This window comes from Sinocyclocheilus rhinocerous, unplaced genomic scaffold (genome assembly GCF_001515625.1).
Source record: "Sinocyclocheilus rhinocerous isolate Xijiao unplaced genomic scaffold, SAMN03320098_v1.1 scaffold1219, whole genome shotgun sequence".
Taxonomy (NCBI): domain Eukaryota; kingdom Metazoa; phylum Chordata; class Actinopteri; order Cypriniformes; family Cyprinidae; genus Sinocyclocheilus; species Sinocyclocheilus rhinocerous.
In genome coordinates, this window is record NW_015634012.1 from 976,983 (window position 1) to 997,379 (window position 20,397).

The 20,397-nt window shown below is 40.9% G+C and overlaps 1 protein-coding gene across 4 annotated transcripts in view; it reads right to left on the bottom strand.

Annotated features, from left to right (window-relative positions):
• The window catches only part of sdk2a (sidekick cell adhesion molecule 2a), a 128,556-nt gene that overhangs the window by 54,699 nt on the left and 53,460 nt on the right, over positions 1-20,397 (bottom strand). For 2 of the 4 annotated variants that reach the window (XM_016558802.1, XM_016558801.1), the window contains exons 2-4: positions 5,690-5,849; positions 1,863-1,969; positions 545-692 (exon numbers count right to left, since the gene is read on the bottom strand). In XM_016558802.1, coding sequence (XP_016414288.1) covers positions 545-692; positions 1,863-1,969; positions 5,690-5,849 — 415 coding nt within the window. Of the gene's footprint in view, positions 1-544; positions 693-1,862; positions 1,970-4,790; positions 4,944-5,689; positions 5,850-20,397 lie in introns of those variants that run through there. The other 2 variants (XM_016558804.1, XM_016558803.1) reach the window with 1 other exon arrangement.

The window sequence follows — 20,397 nt, forward strand, 5'->3', positions numbered from 1 at the left end:
TGTTCTTTATGAGAAGTGGTTTTATTTAATTTTAACATAAAGGCATGTTGTGTGTCACAGCAGTTAAATCGGTGTCTATCATGATAAAACCTTAATATCAAACCTATATAATGAGTTTGGAAATTTTTGAGAAATGCTTAATAAATGCATTACACTGTAACTAAACCCATCAGATTTTAGCCGACGAAATTTACTGTAGATTTAGTCAACTAAAATCTTATAATATTTAGACTAAAACTAAAAACAATTCAGATGACTAAAATATGACTAAAACTAAATGGCATTTTAGTCAAAAGACTATGACTAAAACAAAATCAAAATTTGCTGTCAAAATTAACTGCACCACAGACAAGGTTTGAGAAGAAAAAAATCATTTGAAAATATAATTATATTTTCCTTAAAATGTTCTTCCTAACTTTAGTCCTTATTCTCATGTCATATATAACTGTGATGTTCTGCAAAACAACAAGCTTTAAAACACTTCCTATCTGTGAGAACGAGGGCCATTAAGTTGACTCTGATTCACAAATGAAGAGAAGATTACATGCGGCTGCTGGGGGGGATCTTGCGCCCGTCTCTGAACCATGTGATCCCGGGCCGCGGAAAGCTGTGGATTTGTGGGGGGAAGATCAACGCCGCCTCTCCTTGCGACACCACCTGGGACCGTTCTCCCTGCACAAAGCCTTCCATGTCTGAGAAACAGAGAGAGAGAGAGAGAGAAGGAGCACAAATCAGGACAAAACAAGAACAGGGACATTGTGACTCATTGTGACAGAAAACACAAGATTCCAATCTTGTGATATGACTCTTTTGGCAAATAACACTTAAGGCTTAATTTTCTGTGTTCTTGTTTTCTGTCTTGCACTCAGTTGAGTGTGCAAGTCTTTCAAAGTATTTTGACGGTGAGTGTGGATAGACATGTACGTGGACCATTCTTTTCAAATGTTTAGATCACTCGAGTATGTACTGTTGACTATGCAATCAGTGGACTGTATGATGAAAATTAGGAAAATAGTGTTGAAAATAGCAATAGTGCTATGAATTACTGAATGTATGTTCTCTAAACTTTCAAAACATCCATTTTTTTTCTATCTTATGTTTTTTATTGGTTAAATATGAACGTTAAGGGAGCATTCCATTTTATCGTTTTGCTAACCTTATGAGAATGTTACTGTTCAATGTTCTCTGAACGTTCTAAAATTAGTAACTATTAAAAACCGTTAGACGAACATTCAGCTAAAATGTTTAAAAAAAAACATTCCATGAATGATGTATACATAACATTGTTGTGCTAAAGTTTTTAGAACATTATTAAAGACTAGATAACTTTAAACAAACATTCTATTAACGCTACAGGAAGAACGGTTGTTCTTAAATTGCCAGAAAGTTAGCCAAAGTATGCTCTCTGTTGGCTGGGAACTTGGTTTAACGTGACAAGTTTCTAGCATCAGCTTTTCTATATGCTAATTTGTCTGTGCTAAATTAACAAAGCAACAAAACTGCCAATCAAAATGTTTCACAATCCATAAACCTAGGTATTCAATTTTGGTACATTAATCATCTCACACTGTTTGCACTAAAGCTGCCTCAAATCATCATCACTTATCTAAAGCTCTGATCACATTTACAATTATTGGACAAAATCCAATCATTAAATAGAATTATGTGGATTTCACAACTTGTTCAAGTTGGTCACACGGATTCGCTGACTTCTCTGAACGGTGCTTCATGTATTATTACACTATCGACAACAGACAATGACCTTTTTGCTCTATTAGCAAAAGTGTGATATCTTAAGCGACCACACTTAAAGTTTTAGGATTTCCTGTTTGTATTGTGTTAGGATATGATGTGACACTTACAGGCGACCTGGACTTGTGAACTCCTCTGCATCAGAGCTCCCACCCTGTTCCTGACGATGCATCTGTAGAAGCCTGCATGGAAGCGATCCAGTGACGGAATGACGTACCTGGTGAAAGAAAATCGGAATCCCATCAACCATTGTTTGCTACTTTTCATACTCATAGCATGGAAGCTTGCAGCTAGCACTGGTTATAATAAATGGCCTTTGATCCAAAAAAGCTATTTATTGGTCCATAATTAATCAAACAGTCCTAGCTTCTACTCGAGTGCAGATCAGGCCACAACACTCAGCCAGCTCAGGGTGTTCATGGGTAACCTGTTGAAGAAAGAACCCTTATCAACAATAGATAGGAGTCCTCAGACAGTTCTGGAGCTGCGGTCACAACAAAACACAGGAGTGACCGTTAACACAACAAAGGAGAGAAATATTTATGTGGATGTGGGCAGGGTTGGATTATGGATAGGGCCCTGGGGCCTCAGACTAACAGGGGCCTACAAAACATCAGGTTGGATGACCCGAGACCATCAAAGGAAGCTGAACACTAGAGCCATATACAATGAAAGCCAACCACTTGCTGACCACTGGGAGACCTGGCCCTCGTGTACAGTACAAATTGACTTCTAGGGGCCCCTCACGGCATCAAGTGTGAGCTGAACCTGATCTAGTTTTGCATGTTGCATTAAAATGCATGTTATTGATCTTAATGTTGAACTCCGCCCCTTTTCTTACAATGGACACAACAAAGTCTCCATTCTACTTTTATGTACTTTATATATATTCAATGCAAAATGACCACTAGGGGCACATTTTATAACCTTTCAAAACCAAAGTTCCCAAATAGGGTTGGGAGATTTTTGCAAAAAAAAAAAATAATAATTTGTTATACGTTGTTATTAGACTACTATTAATATATATATAATATATAGAATAGTTCAACCAAAAGTGAATATTCCTTTCATCTTTTACTCAACGTCATACCGGTCCAAAACTGTATGTCTTTCTTTCTCCATTGAAATACAAAAGAAGATATTCTGAACAAATGTCATACAGGTTTGGAATGACATGAGGGTGTGTAAATGATGAAAGAAATATCCCATTAAGACGACTGTAGGTTTTGAAGATATCTTAGTCAGTTAATGCAAAATGAGGGGTCTTGGGTATGGGTTAATCATGTGCTTTGAACGTCTGTGATCGTAGTCATGTATGCTATTGAAATAAAAACTAAAACTAGGCCGCCAACATGAAAACATGAAGTACGCAAGTGTGTTTTTACACCTACGCACACTGCTTCAGTCACGAGCCTGTGGCAAGACCTATTAGTTAAATGGAGTGATAAAGAGAGAGCTGAGCATGTGGGCAGTGGCACTTTTACTCAACCAGACAATGCTGCCTCATTTTTACACCGCCAGCTCTTTTTCCGATACTAGTTTTCCTGCATTACCAGTCGCAGGTTTAGTATGACCTGCTGAAGAGGATTCAAGCTTTTTCTTTGATCAGTGGATGTGAGGAATACAAAGAAGAGAGCAGGTCCCCACTCGTAGAAAAAGGAAACTATGTAAACACACACACACACACACACACACACACATACACATCAGTGTCTGAAACATAGGAGACTGCTGGGAAGTTTCAGTCGCCAGGGATCTTTTGGAGATGCTCTGTGGACTGCGTCAGAAGCACTGCTATTGTCTTGACTGACAGGCAGAAAAGCCGTAGCGAGCAGGAACCTCTTCAAGAGGCCAGAACACGTCTGACTCGACCCCTACTTAGAGTGAACACTGTGGGTAGCTTAGACTTTTAGCTATTAGGACGTCTTATAATGCAAAGGCAAATATGAAAGAGTCCATCTGGAGTCCTGTGGTCAGCAGGTACAAAGAGTGCAGGAATAGAAAACAGCCAAGCCACCTCACTGCGATCAGAGAGAGAGAAAGAAAAAACACTTTGCCTTTTCAAATATAAATATTACATAGCTCTTGAAGCTATTGAAAATAATTCACAAGGTACTCGGCTACCTGCTATTTCTTGATGGATAATTCTGCACTGCCTTCACCAGGGATACAAGATTTATGCAGAATACATAAAACAAAACATGGACAACAGGGATCGCTCAGGAAATACATCTCATTCTCATTTAATGTGAGCTGAGAGGCAATATGAGTGTGATTTCATGGCTGCAGAGGGAATGAGGCGCTACAACTCAAGAGGATTACAATCCACAAACGCTCCTGACTCACTAAAAAGAAAGAAGACATAATTTAAATAAATACCAGAAAAACTGAATGAAATTTGTTGCAATTGAAACTGTGGTTAATGTTCTATTTGTGATAATGATTAAGCTGTCTGAGCGATAAATGAGTGTTTCTTCAACTACATGCACTTTCGTGACCCAGGGGTTGATTTTTATTCAAATTAAATATCCGTCATATTAAAATGGTTTTGGAAACTTTTTACCAGGCCTTTATTATTTTATTTTCTACTTTTGAAATGCTATATATATATATATAGTGTGTTTAGGAAACATGAAATGGTAGCCACACAAAAGAGTTATTTGTTATTAAATAATTTATTAAAGATTTATTCTTAAAATGTCATTTTTTTTCTAATATGCGGAAAAAAAACTCTTGTGTAAATGTCAAAATTAAAACGTCATTTCCATCACCATCACTTATTGCACCAGAAAATGTTATTAAATGCAATACATTATTTGAAATGTGACATTGTGCTGGAAATGTTCATGACTTACAAAAAGAAAAAAAAAACCAACAACAACAAAAAGTCATGTATGTTCACTGTTAAACATTATTAGTGTAGAAATGAAATTAACTAGTTAGAGTGTGAAAAGTGCATTTTCAAAATGTCTACTGGGCCAAAAGTGCTCATAGCTGCAGAAACACTCATACAGCAGTGGGAAGATAGGAAGTGTCACCTGTATTCCAGGGAGAAACGCGTCAACTCTGTACCATTGTAAAGCCATTTAAACTCCAGAGGCCAGCTGCCCTCAACCATGCAGGTGAGAACCAAACGGTTTCCTTCCAGGTGGATTTGGGTTGCCACCGGCTCCATCTTGAAGTAGGGTGGGACATCATCTGGAGGGAGAGAGAGCAAGAGCGAAAGAAAGAAAGAGGCTTAGCATCGCTCAGGAAATACATCTCATTCTCATTTAATGTGAGCTGAGAGGCAATATGAGTGTGATTTCATGGCTGCAGAGGGAATGAGGCGCTACAACTCAAGAGGATTACAATCCACAAACGCTCCTGACTCACTAAAAAGAAAGAAGACATCATTTAAATAAATACCGTAAAAAAAAAACGGAATGAAATTTGTTGCAATTGAAAGCATGGTTAATGTTCTATTTGTGATAATGATTAAGCTGTCTGAGCGATAAATGAGTGTTTCTTCAACTACATGCACTTTCGTGACCCAGGGGTTGATTTTTATTCAAATTAAAAGATTTCAATTTTTTCTGTTTGTTATATGAAGGTCTAATTAAAATGGTTTTGGAAACTTTTTACCAGGCCTTCATTATTTTCTTTATTACTTCTTAAATGCGTTTTATGAATAGATTTTATTGTTTTATAAATGTTATTAAATGCAATACATTATTTGAAATGTGACATTGTGCTGGAAATGTTCATGACTTACAAAAAGAAAAAAAAAAACAACAACAACAAAAAGTCATGTATGTTCACTGTTAAACATTATTAGTGTAGAAATGAAATTAACTAGTTAGAGTGTGAAAAGTGCATTTTCAAAATGTCTACTGGGCCAAAAGTGCTCATAGCTGCAGAAACACTCATACAGCAGTGGGAAGATAGGAAGTGTCACCTGTATTCCAGGGAGAAACGCGTCAACTCTGTACCATTGTAAAGCCATTTAAACTCCAGAGGCCAGCTGCCCTCAACCATGCAGGTGAGAACCAAACGGTTTCCTTCCAGGTGGATTTGGGTTGCCACCGGCTCCATCTTGAAGTAGGGTGGGACATCATCTGGAGGGAGAGAGAGCAAGAGCGAAAGAAAGAAAGAGGCTTAGCATGTTTCACTCAAGTAGGACATGTTCCTGGATCAACATACTTGTAAGTCCAGAGACAACATTTCTATCAACCAATCCAATTTAAGGGGTGAGATTTAGAGTCAAGCTTAGGGCTGAGGTTACATTTACATGTATTCATCTTAGCAGACGTCTTTATCCAAAGCAACTTACAAACCAGAATAATACAAGCAGATTAAATATAAAATAGTGGAGAACAATGCTAGTTACTGTGGTGCTGGCATCTTCTGTAAATGAAAATAAGTCTTTTTTTAAAAAAAAAAAATTTTTTTAAGGTGAAAAGCATAAGAAAGACTATTTACTTTAAACCATTGTTCTCAACTAGAGGTCCGGGGCCCACTTGAGGGCCTAAGCCAACTTCCAGGTGGGCCCCAAATAAGTTTTAAAATTAAATTTAGTTACATTTACATAATCTTAATTAAAATGCTCAAAAATACAAAATGTACATTAAACATGAAACTGACATTTTCCATTCAACCAACATATTTTATTTATTTTTATTAAGGCAGAAGTACTAGCGGGTATATATACCTCTTAAATAGGAGGGCCTTCAAATATGGTCTTGAGGGCCTTGAGGGCCTTAGAGTCAAAAAGGTTGAGAACCACTGCTTTACACTTAGGACTACCAGCAAGCAAACAGTAGTATACAATGTTTGTGTGTTTACAGTATATTAACATGCTAAAATAAAGTCACATTTTTGCTTCAAAAATAATAACTACACTAATATAGTAATCAGCAGCAAAATGTGTATTTAAATTATTTGTTAGTACTAAATGTTGTTTGGCTATTATTATTCACCGTTCATTATTTTTATTTCTTGCATTTATTTTATTTTTTATAGTTTTATTTATTCTTTTTGAACCATTAATCAACAGATCCTGGGTAAAGTCATTCCAAGTTCATTTCAATTCATGTGGCGATGTTCAAGTGAGTGACTTGTTCTTTAAAGTTTCATTTTTAGCCTTGTATATATATAGTGGCAACACATCAAAGCTTGTGCACTACCAATCAGGCCATGTATTCAACAGGCTATAATTGTTTGAAAGAGATGTTGTTTACTACCAACAAAGAAAGATGAAATATGTCTCACGGCTGAATCACGTCATGCTGAGAGTGAGAGAGACAGAAACACAAGCAAAAGAAGGCATTAAGAACGATAAGGTAAACACGATTTGACAAACTGAATTTTGCCTCTTAATATATAAAAGGCAATTTAAGTAACGATTTGTCTGTTGTGACGCTGAGACGCTCTGGAGACGTCTGAAGTCTTGATAGAGGGAGGGTGAGGTGAGAATTTCAGGGGCCTGACGGGCTAAGTGAGGGAAGGTTTTGAAGATAACTTTAAGATGCAGTCGCTCCGCCTGCAAACCTGACAGAATGAGCTATAGTGTGCTGGGGAATCCATTCATCTTCAGTCTTTCTAAAACAGCCGGATTATACAGACTCTCAGACAAACACAAAGCCCTGCATGCAGCTGCCTTCAGCCAGGAGACAAAGTGATTTCATTTCCTTCACGAGGAGCAGATGATGGGACCTATCGATCGCAACCGAGTGGTTCTCTGTAGGTAACATGGATCTGATTGTCATTGTGTTTGTGAAAAGCCAATTAAAGCTTGTATTAATTGAGGCAATAACCTAGCAAGCCCTGGAGCTCTGTTGCAGGGATGTTAAACATTGTGCTAATTTCTCTGTGCTGTGAGGTGCACTGAGAGGCATTTTTTACGGAGTCTCTTCTCTAGGGGACATCACCAAGCATATACAGATCTCAGTTTGGACTGAGGTCTCACGCAAACAAAACAAAAATATACACAAGTATATGATACATATTAACAACTTTCACAGTGTGGTTGGGTGAAGGCAACTGAAAATGTTTTCTGGGGCCCGTAGACAAGAAGGGCCTTAATAATGGAGAAAGCATATTCATTCCCACATTCTTATACCTATATTTTTATATTTTCGCTATGTGGTTATGCATGTACATATAAGTACAATCATAAAAACAATCATAAAAACACACCTACACGTTCCCCTGTATGAAGAATGGGTCATTTTTTTCGACTAAAGGATTTGGGCTGTTATCGGCCTAATCAAGCCTGGTACAACCTTCCAAATCATTGCCATTGGGTAACAGGCTCTTGAAAACAATTTCTCTGTGAGCAGATATAGACTGCCAGTCATTTCAAATCCACCCCCCCACCCAGTCCTCACTATCCCCCCACCCTGAGTGCACAGCGCTCGCCAACCATACCACCACAGTCATTTTATCCTCCAGTAAATGCACTGCCATTCAGCACAGCCAGTGGAGAGGCACATCCACTTAGCAAACCCGCACTATAAACATACCACCATTAGAGACCTCAGGTGCAAAATCAGGCTCCACATCGATTGGCTGAAAGCAGCATCCCCCCTACAACGATATGATGGACGGTTGTGCATATGTGTGTGTGTGTGTGTGTGTGGTTTGGCTGTATGATTGTTTGTGCCATCTTATGAAGTCTCAACTAGACTGCCCGCAGGAAATAAAAAATCATGAGTGACACTTTCTTTGATATCTAATTCGTTTCTCCTAGACAAAAATCACATTAAAATAAGATAATTTTTTTTTCCTGAGAAAAATACCACCCAATAATAGCCCATATTTGCCAAGATGCCAAAGATTTCAATATAAACTCAATTTAAATATTTCTCATCAAACTCTTCATTTAATCTACTAAATTATAGCAATCTTTTATAACATGCACATTAGTTGTGTAGATATATACTATACTCTCTTTATAGATACAGTATAGGCATAAGACTGATTTACAAAGAGGGTGTGTGTGGGTGGGGGTGCATATACTTATATACATAAGTAGTCCTTGCTGAAAGGCAGGTAAATGGTCGCTAACAATAACAGATTACAACTCATTGCTTATTCACTTATCCACTGTAAAAGCATTTGGTTGGCAGAGGCCAGCTGCAATTTTGTTTTCTTAGGTGGCTGAAACTTTAAACGATTATTTCCTAAACAGCCTGGGGCAAGGACTACATTACTGGTGGTTAATAGTGGCTAATACCTCTGCTCTATAGTCTTAGTGTAGGTTACCAACTGCCCCATGTGTCTGTGTTGTTGTTTTTTTTCTAAAGAATATTAGGAGAAACAGAGATATTTTAAACAAAATTGAGAACTCCATAATGTCCCCTATGAAAGACAAACCTCTACACAATTTTCCTCTGAGAGAGACATAACTGAGGCCTTAGATTTTAAACTGTTTCTAAAGAAAGTTATGCTGTTTGTCTAAACTGTTAATGTTTGTGGTCGAGAGATCTCAAAATGGTTGGAGCAGCTGTGTTGTTTTAGGTAAAAAAAAAATGAACAGGGTCTTTGTGGCCAAGTACACAATGTGGTAAAAATGTCACTCCCATGGGTTCCTATTATGTCAGATGAAAGGTTATGTTAGCATGAAATAGAGGCAGAGCACAGACTAGTTTGCAGAGGTCTGACATTGTCCTCACATAGGAAGCTTCTTGGTGCTGAGAGCGATCTCCATATTGTAATGAGAATGTCAGTCAGTGCCTGTGGCCTCTTCACTGTTTGAGCACCAGGCTTTGATCTGCTGGGGCTCAGGCAGGGTTAAGCAGCTCTGTTTCTCACTCTCTAAAATCCTGCTCTGAGTGGGCGGGCTAGGTCTGCAGGAGAGCGTGCCCACAGAGAGAAAAAAAACCCAGGTCAGGATGATTCTAAACTCAGCCTTAATGAGCCATAACGCAGGTGCCATTTCTCATCAGAATCCCTGTGGTTTGGAAGTGGAAGAAAAAGATAAAACTAAAAGAAGGTGCCTTTTTGTGTTGATCTTCATGAGGGGGGGGCAGCAGGAGATAAGAAGCATTTCAACGTGCACTAGGTGAATGAAGTGTGCTATATTGAGGTTCCTTCCACACATTGTATGTTTGTGTGTGGGGGTGTTGGGTGGCGTGGATTGTTGGTCCAGATGGAGAACCTATAGGGGAGGTTCCTCTGCAGTGGAGGAGCCCTGCAGCGGGCAAGCTGAGCTGGCCGGAGTCAGGGGGCGTTTAATGTTCTCTTCATGCTTGGTCGGGCTGAGACCATCATTCTGCTGTGCCCTTATCCACCTTGCCACCACTGGCCACCTTAGAAACGACAAAGAAGCACTTGCACTAACCTGACAGCCAACCTCGAATGGCAACGCTCCACTCAGGCTGCTGTTGCTCTAGCACACACAGAATTTTAATAGCTCTGAGACAAAGGCCACAAGCGCCAGCTGGGATCCATAAAGCATGCCCCTCAGAGCTTTCACTGCACCTTGCTGGCACGCAATCATACTCTTGGGGCTTGGACTGAACACTTGTTCTGTAATTCCATCCCTTATTCCAACACGATAGGGGCCATGTCCCCTTCCGCTTAATCCTCTGGCACCTGTGCATAAGCACGTTAGACAATACTGCTCTTCTCATCACAAAGGTTTAGAATAAGTGGAGGCAAGTTCTAGGCAACCTCTGGCTTAAAGCTGTTTTTTAAGAGGTACCTGTTTCTAAATCATTGTAGAACCCTGGGGTAATGGTCACCTCTGCTTTGTCTTGCCAAATAAAAGTCACAATACTTCCTGTAGTGCCTGTAAGCGTAACGGTGGCCATGTCCCTAGCCTTTAGGTGCAATACTGGAGAAGTCAGTGTATTTGCGTGTTTGTCTATCTGCTGGTCCAGGTGAGTGTATGAGACTGGCACAGGAACAATCCTGCTCTGCGCTCCTGGTCCCTGCTGAAGGTCAGCCTGATCTGTCACTCTCTTTCAGCAGCGGTTGTCACGGTGACAACCGGCACCCTGCCGATTTACACTTCATCAACTCTCCAAGTGTGCAAAGTGCCCTCCACCCTGGCGGCAAGGTGAAGAGCCCCATTACCCTTCAGGCCAAACAAGCATGTTGGCGCATTAAGACAAACACAGATGCAACAGCAGTGTGGCCACAACACTATCGTCACCGTCACATTCTGCATTCCAGCCCACGTTACTGCGTACAGTATCTGTTGGTGTATTTATGGCTGGTAAAATCACATTTGTGAGGCACAAGCGCCAAGGGTTCTTTTGTCTAGGCAGATTGTGATAGCACCAAGAAAGACAGAAAAAGCTTTTATTTTACTGTTGTTGACTTTCTTTGAAAAGCACCACAGGTCTGTTGAATGAGGCGTAGAATAATAAAGGAACTCGGAATTACTTTGTTTGACTTCTGTTGCAATTCAATCGGTGGGGTAATTTGCAGTCTCTCATAGCTCTGAATTTCATTAGCTTCTCAGGTTTTCTCGGCACATCTGTCTATGACTGCAGTATGAGTAGGTTGCCGCGGGTTAATGGATGTGTAATTGATGCGATTAATTGAGGTGTAATGTAGCACGGCATTGCGATTTTGATCCAGGGGGCTGCGGGCAGCCAGTGACGTAACTCAAACACAATTAGAGGCAGCATTGAGCTATCAAATAGAGATTTAATTAGGAGTGAAGACAGAATGGGGGGCAGTCAATGGTCAGCAGATTGAATTATCCGAGCACAGCCTCCTGAAGGCAGCATCGACACAATGCCAGCACACATTCTTCCCCCGCCCTCTTTTTCTTTCAACACCTATCTATTTTCTTACCTTTTGTCACTTCTTCTTTCTCTGCCACTTCCTCACAGTCTCTGGCGCTGTGCATATGCTGTCTCCTTGCATTTCCCTCTATAACTTCTCTTTCTACTCACCTCTGCATCTTTCCCCACCTCTCTCTACTCTCCCTCCCTCTTGTTTCCTCTCACTTTCTCCTTCTCTGGTTCTCAATCTCTCTCTGACTCAACACCAGGGGATGCATGTGCCCTGGGACGTGTCTCTGATATCCATGAGATTAATTAGGCACTAGAGCGCTTGGCACAACACGGAGAAGCAACTGTGCATGCCAACCATCAATTAATGAGATGCCGTGCACCCTCATACTTCATCCACATCTATTTTTCACCCCTCTGTCAATGCCTCTGAGAATCCCAATCAGTTACCTTGACTGTATGTTTCTCTCTTCATCCAGTGGACTCTGTGAAGTCAGATACTGTTTTGATGGACTTGAGTAGGGAGTTTTGGAGTGAAGCAGAGGGAGCACTGAAGTTTTAATGGTATGTGCACTGTAATTATGTGCCTGCTTATAGAGAACTACATCTTAGAGCTTGTCTTCCCGTCTAATTTAATGCAAGTAGGTAGGTGGCAAACAAAAAACGAAAATGAGAGCGCAAGCTACAAATTCACTTGATTGTAGTGCGAAGATAAATGACATCATGTAAGCTGAAGGCATGCAAACACCTCACCGAAGTGGTAAGAAGAAAGACTGGAGGCAGGAAAGCACTCTAGCCTGGCACGAAGAGGCAGCTACGAACTGTATTTAGAAAGTAGGGCAAAGAATAATGGAGGAAAATAACAAACAAAGGCATCAAAATGAGAATTCCACTGAGCCCCGGGTCATTAGAGTTAATTCTGCGCATTCTGCCATCTGCTGCGATTGTTTACACTTGCCTGGATAATTAGATCCTAATTAGTTGATGGGGTGGTGGGAAAGCTTATTATTTCACTGGCTCCATTATGGTAGAGCACCTGGACGTATGACATGGCACTGTCCAAAACCTCACTCACTTAATGCCGGGCTCGCAAAAGAACGAGTCAAAAAACAAACAAACACAAAAATGACAAATATGCAGTGTAATTATGGGCTGATACGCCCTTTTAGGCTCCCCTACAGGAAATCACACATTGCATTCTTCCCGACTAAATGGTATACGATGCAATCATTTCAAATGGAAAGGACGGCCTAGGCCCCATCTGTTCGAGCAGTCGTTTCACTGGGCCTTAGAGATACTGACACTCCAACAGCACAGAACAAGCTGTCGGATTTCTCCCGCTTTCTTCCAACCCCTCCCCTACACCTGAAACCCCTGTGTTGGAGAGATAGCGCACTTGTTAATAGTCAGGAGCTCTACATTGTATCTGGAGGCTGGCATTGTAATATATGTGTGTGGAAAGGCCGCTGATTGTGATTCTTATCGTTGCGCGTGTGCTGGCTAGAGCGCCGCGAGGTGACTGAGTGAATGGCAGGGCTGGATGTAAATGCTAATGGCTGCATGGCTTTGACAGAGAGAAGAATTACCATCCGCCTTCATTACATTTACAGTGGTCCGCGTGCCAAAGCAGACAGGGCTCGGCTTGGACACTGGTTTATTTATTTGTTATGAGGGTGCAGAACACGGTTCGCATTAGGAACATCAGTCACATGCATTTCGTATGGGAGGGACAGCAAAGGATGCAGCTCTGCGCTGTCAAGGATACGTCAGCCATATTTTACATCAAAGTGACTTGAAACAGAGAAGCATCAACACTCTGGGTTTTCCGACTTTAGAAAAGAGAGACAGAATGTGTCCTCACAGAGTACAAAACAATATTGAGGCTAAAAACTGCAATGGCCGTACATCTGGGAGCACAAGCTGGTAACAAAAGTAGAAAAAACAAACAATTTTGTGACTGGAACAAGCAAGACATGGGGAGTTGAAACGGGGTGACCAAACAAGAACTTTTATGTTTGAGAACATACACAAAACAATTCGAGCAGACAAACAGCAGTTTCTTTTCTCAGCCTGCTGATAGTCTACAGTGTTTAATGGCACTCCATTACACACACTTCCTACGGACCTTTTTGACCACCATTTTCCCCCATCATTCTTCTTAATTGGGCTGTTGGTGTTCTCAGAGATGGTGTAATTATACCTCCCCTGTGACACCCATGACACCACTTCCAACTGCAGTCCCCATTCACTGAGAGTAAGCACTCCACATCCCTAAACACCGCATTGCTGACCCCTGACCTCTGTCATTCCGAGAGTTCTATTCCAGCCGGAACCCTGTAGCTGTGTTTAGACTACCACGGCCAGCTCCGTCTAGAAGCGTTTGGGCATTTGGGCACAGATGTACACGCCGACCATGCTGGATGGTAGAGAAGACCGCAGATAAGGATCCGAACACTCAGACATTATGCTAATGACATTGTTTTCACACATCTTACATGTCTCCTCGCTGAATCTCATCTCGCTTCTCAATTACCCAGATATTGTGCATCAGTAGTTGAGAGGCACTGCTCAGAAACAGTAGAGAGGAGTTCTTTTCAAAACACTAATTATTGTGTTTGCCGGGACACAATAGTCTTGCATGTGAGGGCAGGTGCAATTAACCTCTGTAGTCAGCAAAGAGCAGCAGCGCCTGGAATCTGCTCCGTGCTTGTGGTTAACATGGCACCCATATAGCTAAACTTCCTGGAATTCTGGAGTTTGAGTAAGACTGACCACACCTTTAAAAATAGACTAAATAAGCATCTGGTTATACAAACATGGGAGAGGGCAAGAACTATGGTGCAGGCTGCTTGGCAACGTCAGCTTTATGCCTGAGGGATGGAAATAACAATATTAAAATTAACAACACAACCATTTCATTCTTCCCTTTCTACCCTTCATTACATAATTTAAATGTTTTAGTGAGGACTCAGAAGGTTGAGTTAATGATAATAATCTCCAATATTCAAATGCTCTCATCCAAATGACAGATCAAGGCCAGTGGGGCCCGTGCCCCGGGGCCTCTGATTATCAGGGGCCTCTAGCTGTGCGGAGGTACTTGAACACCTGGAAATAAACCACTGTAGACTTAAAAGTGTGCCACTAACCACTGCCACAACGTAAATTAAATGAAGAAATGAAAACTACATAGAGTATACTGTTGTCTCTTTTGAAATATATGTGCTCAACTGCAACTTTGAAATTTTGTTTCATGCAACTGCAACTTTATTTCTCACTTTTGCAATGCTTTTTTCCGTTTTTTGGGACATTAAAGAGGCAGGTGCCCTGGGGCCTTGCAGGACCATAATCTGTCCTTTATGGGGGCCCTAGGCGAGATCATTAAAATTGGCCCCAGCAGTGCAAAAATAGTCTTAAAATAAAACATCCCCAGAACCACTGCAACGTGACTAGTGGTTACTTTGTTTTCCAGAGAAAGTGCTAAAAATAATCACCCTCTACACAACACGCATAAATGTTGTTGTTCATCAGATTCAATGCAATTTTAGATTCAACGAGCAGAGCAGCGCGACAAAACAAAACTAGATTTCTTCAATTCATTGATTAAAGTTGGACTGACCACTGTACATTTGCTAGTTAGCATTTCCTTTAGTTATCTACTAATTTATCATGAACTATCTCATCAGGCCCCACGGTGACCATCTATAATGCCGATAGGATAGACCAGTGTCACAGAAAATTAGTTCTCAATTTCTTAATACCTGATGACAGCCATAGAGATCATAATATCTTGCACTAGCTAATCAAAAGTGCATTTCTTAATCAGATACAGTAGGTGGCTAAGCTGATAGCTTGCTAACTGAAGGCTAAATGAACACACAAAGTAAGGCGAATGCTTAATTTGATTATTGGTGATACAATGTGATATGTGATATGCATAAATTAACATTTTTTTTTATTAAAGGGTTAGTTCACCCATATCCACTGAATGTAAACAGCGTATGCTATTCTGTGTCAGCTGCATCACGCGTATATGTTTTCTACATGGTTTACGCTTTGATTTGAATGAAAACAACGTACCCACGTGACGCAGCTGACACAGAACAACATACGCTGTTTGCGTTCAGTGGATACTCTCTAAGTCGATATATTGATTATTGCGACAGGCCTACTTACGGGTTTAGAACAACATCAGGGTGAGTAATTAATGACTGAATTTTCATTTTTGGGTGAACTAACCCTTTAAGTCCAAATATACAGTACCTCTAAAGGATTTTCTATCATTTCTAATCCAGCACCAAACAGAGTAACCATAAAAAACCACTGGCCCCGTTCGTACCCGGTGGCCTTTACCAAGCTGACGTAGACTGATATCACAAAGTGCAGTGGATTTCCACCATCAGAGTTGGTGGCTCTGATGTTCCTGGCACCAGCCGGGATGAGTGATTTGGCGGATTAATGCCGCTTGCCACGCTGACAAGAGTTATGGCCCGTGATTTGCATCGCAAACGTCTGTTAGCTCTCCACATTTGGAAATGAATATTAGCAAGTGACAAACCGACAGGAGGCCAGATGGGCGACGCTGGGCTGATATTGTCAAGGTTTTATTTTACATATGCGAGACCTATTTGCGGGTAAATACACATCGAGAGTGTCTTATTTACCCCGCCTCACCCCCCTCAACATTGTAATCCTAAGGATAATCTCCGTCTACAATATCCGAGAAAGAAATGAATTGGTGGAGAAAATCGTAAATGAACATATTTAAATGAAACCCATTAGGGAATATTGGCGTCACAGTGGTGAGTAGCGCATTGGTATTTTAAAACGCTTCAGAATTTTATTAGAATCACTTAAACACAGTCATGCATACTTCAACGCACTGGATTATATTAATACATTCAGATTTATTTATAAGCATTTTCTCAGATAGACTAAATTACATTTTGATTTCAGATAAGAGCTGCCACATGGCAGAAAGCATGCTTTATTGAGTACAGATCTAAAGCTTTGCTTTCATCAGACCTCAAAACAAAATTGAAATTATTACTGCTATGACAGTCCATACATATATGGCTCAAAAAGAGCACTAGCCATTGTAAAATACATTGCACAAAGCACATGGAAATACATTTTTCAAACTGCTATTCATAGGCTCTCAGAATCAGTGGCCTATTACCTTTTCACCCCTGACACTGTATGCACACTACTTCGAATACTAACACCATTTTGCACTTCTCATAGGGCGAGTTCAACGTCAGGCATACATAATTCATCAGGCCTTCTCTGACAATCACTTTTGAATGCGGCTTTTCAAACTCAATAAATCTTTCTTGAATTGAAACGCCATAACTGAAACAGACAGGGCGAGAATGCCATAAACATATTTATTTGTTTTGTATTATTGCGGCAGCAAGAATGCATATGGTGGAAACAGGTGCCAGAGATGAATCAGACACAGAGATGGGTTAATACCGAATGACGCCCATGAGACTGTCTGCCTGCGTGCTCTTTTTGGAAGAGATATCATTTTGTTTTCTCGGGAGACGGCTGGCTCGTCCTCATCTTGTCCTCCGCATCTCTCTCTCTCTCTCTCCTTTCCCTTTAGTGGACTTTGCTATCCTAGGTACTACCAAAAGTCCAGAGTTTTGCGACCTTAGGGGGCGTGATGGATTGTAGCGTGGTAGAAGACTAGTTAGGTACGCAGGAGCTAACTCATTAAGGGCCTTATAGGCAAGTAATAATATTTTGTAACTGATACGGAACTTAATAGGTAGCCAGTGCAGAGACTGTAAAATTGGGGTAATATGATCATATTTTCTTGACCTGGTAAGGACTCTAGCCGCTGCATTTTGGACTACCTGTAGCTTGTTTATTGAAGATGCAGGACAACCACCTAGCAGTGCATTACAATGGTCCAGTCTAGAGGTCATGAATGCATGGACTAGCTTTTCTGCATCAGAAACAGGTAACATATTTCGTAGTTTTGCAATGTTTCTAAGATGGAAGAATGCTGTTTTTGTAACATGGGAAATATGATTTTCAAAAGACAAGTTGCTATCTAATATAACACCCAGATTTTTGACTGTAGAGGAAGTAACTGTACATCCGTCTAGTTGCAAATTGTAATCCACGAGATTCTGTGTACTGTCTTTTGGTCCAATAAGTAATATCTCTGTCTTATCCGAGTTTAATAGGAGAAAATTATTGGTCATCCAATCTTTTAAATTTTTAACACATTCTGTTAGCTTAGATAATTTAGAAGTTTCATCTGGTCTTGTTGAGATATATAGTTGAGTAACTTCTGAAATGCACTAATCTAACACTTTCGCTCCTTCATGCAACTCCAACCACGCTTGCTTCCCCGGCATCTTCCCCTCTATTCCTCACCTCTCCGGCCCTTTCTCGCTCTCCGACAGAGCAGACGCAACGGGCGAGGGTTTGATCCTTCTATTTCACCCTATCATTTGAGTCCACTCTGCGACCGCCGGACGAAAGCCCCTCAGCCACAGATTAAAAAGTCATGAGTGCTTTTAGGCGAGCAGCTCGGCCAGCCCACTCTGCTCAAAATGTAACACAATGCACTGTGCATTGGCTCTCCGAAAATAGCCTTTGTGTTTCTGCGACAACGTAGTCAGAGAAGTAGGGAAGAGGGGGGTGCAGTGGCGCATAGCTTCCCTCCATGCTTTTAACCACAGTTCTCAGCTTTGCTTTTAATTGAAATATCTGAACCTTGCCGGCTCTAGCTCATGAGTGGCGTGCTAAACATGAGAGGCAGGCGCCATGCTCTTTAAAGATTCAGAACCACTCTTCGCCTTCATTCGCCCACACATGCATGCCAGTTACCTACCGAATGGATGGAAAACAAAGAATTACTGAGGTCAGGACCCCGGCACGTTGACGCAACCTGGGCACCGGCTGGGAATGCACCTTGCATTCTGAAAAGAATCCAGTAACTTCTACGAGACATGAGTCTGAATAGAGTCCATGCATCTGAGGCTAATTAGAGTAGAGATGCTGCTGCCGTGTGCATGGCACATTGTAATTACAGGCCAGACGGGTTGTGTCTGTTACGCATGCCTTTATATTGACCGGCGGCTTCTGAGTGAGAGCGGTTAGTTGTACCGGACCCAGCAAACCCCAAGGGTCATAATGAACAAGTGGTATGTGAATGTCTAAAAAAATGCTTCTAAGCTGTCAATCCCACCAAGAGGTCTCTGAGATCATGATTTTGGAAACATAATATCTGATATCTGTTGTAGTGCTGAGCATAAATATGTACTTAAGTTGCAGAACATCAGAGAAAGTATAAGGAGGAGGAGACGGACCACTTGTTGAAAAATGAATGGCAAGAATTTGAGATGCTTATGCTGCATTCAAGTCCTCCTGAAAAGTTCCTACTTAAGAGTTTGAAAACCGTAATCATGGTGTGATGTACATTCAAGTGATTTTAGTCAGAACAGAGCTTCTGTGGAGGACGGCCTGTCAGCTGAAAGATGACAGCTTGTCTTTGGGCCATCTCACCGACGGAAGAGCTGAAACCAGATCATTCCAAGGGAAAGAAAAGAGTGCCAAGCAGCGCCGACACACTGAGCTCTATCTCACAGCCAACTGAGGAGTCTGATCACGCAAGGCCGACTTCTGTGTGCACTGTATGCTTGGCACTCCTGTAAAGAACATAGCTGTTTAGCCCGAAGCTGTTGAAGGTTTATGAACTGTTCAGCCTTCAGCAACCCCACCCACTCGGCTCCCATGGTTCCCGTTGTACACTACTACTTCACAAAGGTGTTTTTTTCAACATGAGATATTCAGATACATCGTACGGTTCCTTAATCAGGCCTGCGAGACTATCTGCCGCTCTTGCACCCCCTTACAGGCTGTTGTGGTGTAGATCACATGCCACGAGTCATTTGCGCGAGCGCCGTGAGGAACATAAACCTGACGCTCTGCTTCATCACTTTAAGTGCCTATCTCACAGCGTGCGACATGATGAAAGTAAATCAGATTGTGGCTAAATCCGCGGTTCCTTTCCCCGTCTACCATCTACAGCTTTTCTGCATGGGATCAGTGCACTTCATAAAATAATATGGCGTGGGATATTCTCCGAGTCAAAGGGCAGGGATAACCTTTTGCATTTACATTTAAAGGCGACCACATTATTGTGAATAATGATTGTTTGATCCTTTATTTTCTAAAATAGATTTGGAAAAGGGCTCAGAGCTGTGATTATAGATGGATCTTCGTAGAGCCCACACAGCCTCAAAGACGTGCATATCAAAAGAAGAAAACACGGTGCCGAGATCTGACTGACAAGTTTGAGAATGAAAAGTGTATGAATGTTTTATGAATCAGCGGGATATTATCAAAGCGCCCGCTCTTACCCGTTCTTTCCGAGATGTTTTCTTTCCCAAATCTGTCTTAATTATTGAAAGGCTAGCCTGAACCTTTTTTTTTTTAAACACTGTTTCACACCAACTTCCCTCAGACTCACTGTTGTGAATATCAAGCTGAGCTTATTGATCAGAATTTCTTTATTCCTGCCTTTTCAAAATAACTGTCATAAACATAACACACACGTTTAAAAGTGAAGCGTGTAGTTTCTGCACCACAAGTTGCACTGAACAGAGTCACAAAATAATGACTGTTTCAAAAGAGAAAAGTTTTAAAAACTCTTTCCGTCTACCATGGCTAGGCCAAACAGGTAGTTCTGCCCCTGTCATTCACGAAGATCTACACATCCTCAGACATTTGTGTTTGTTTATTATATATTACTTTGTTTTATCATCCTCTTTTGACTCAGGTTCATTAACAGTTTCATTAATTATTCCTTAAATACTTTTGGAATAATAATTTCATTACAAAGTTATTTAGTATTTTTATACTATCATAGTATTTATTCATTTATATATATATATATATA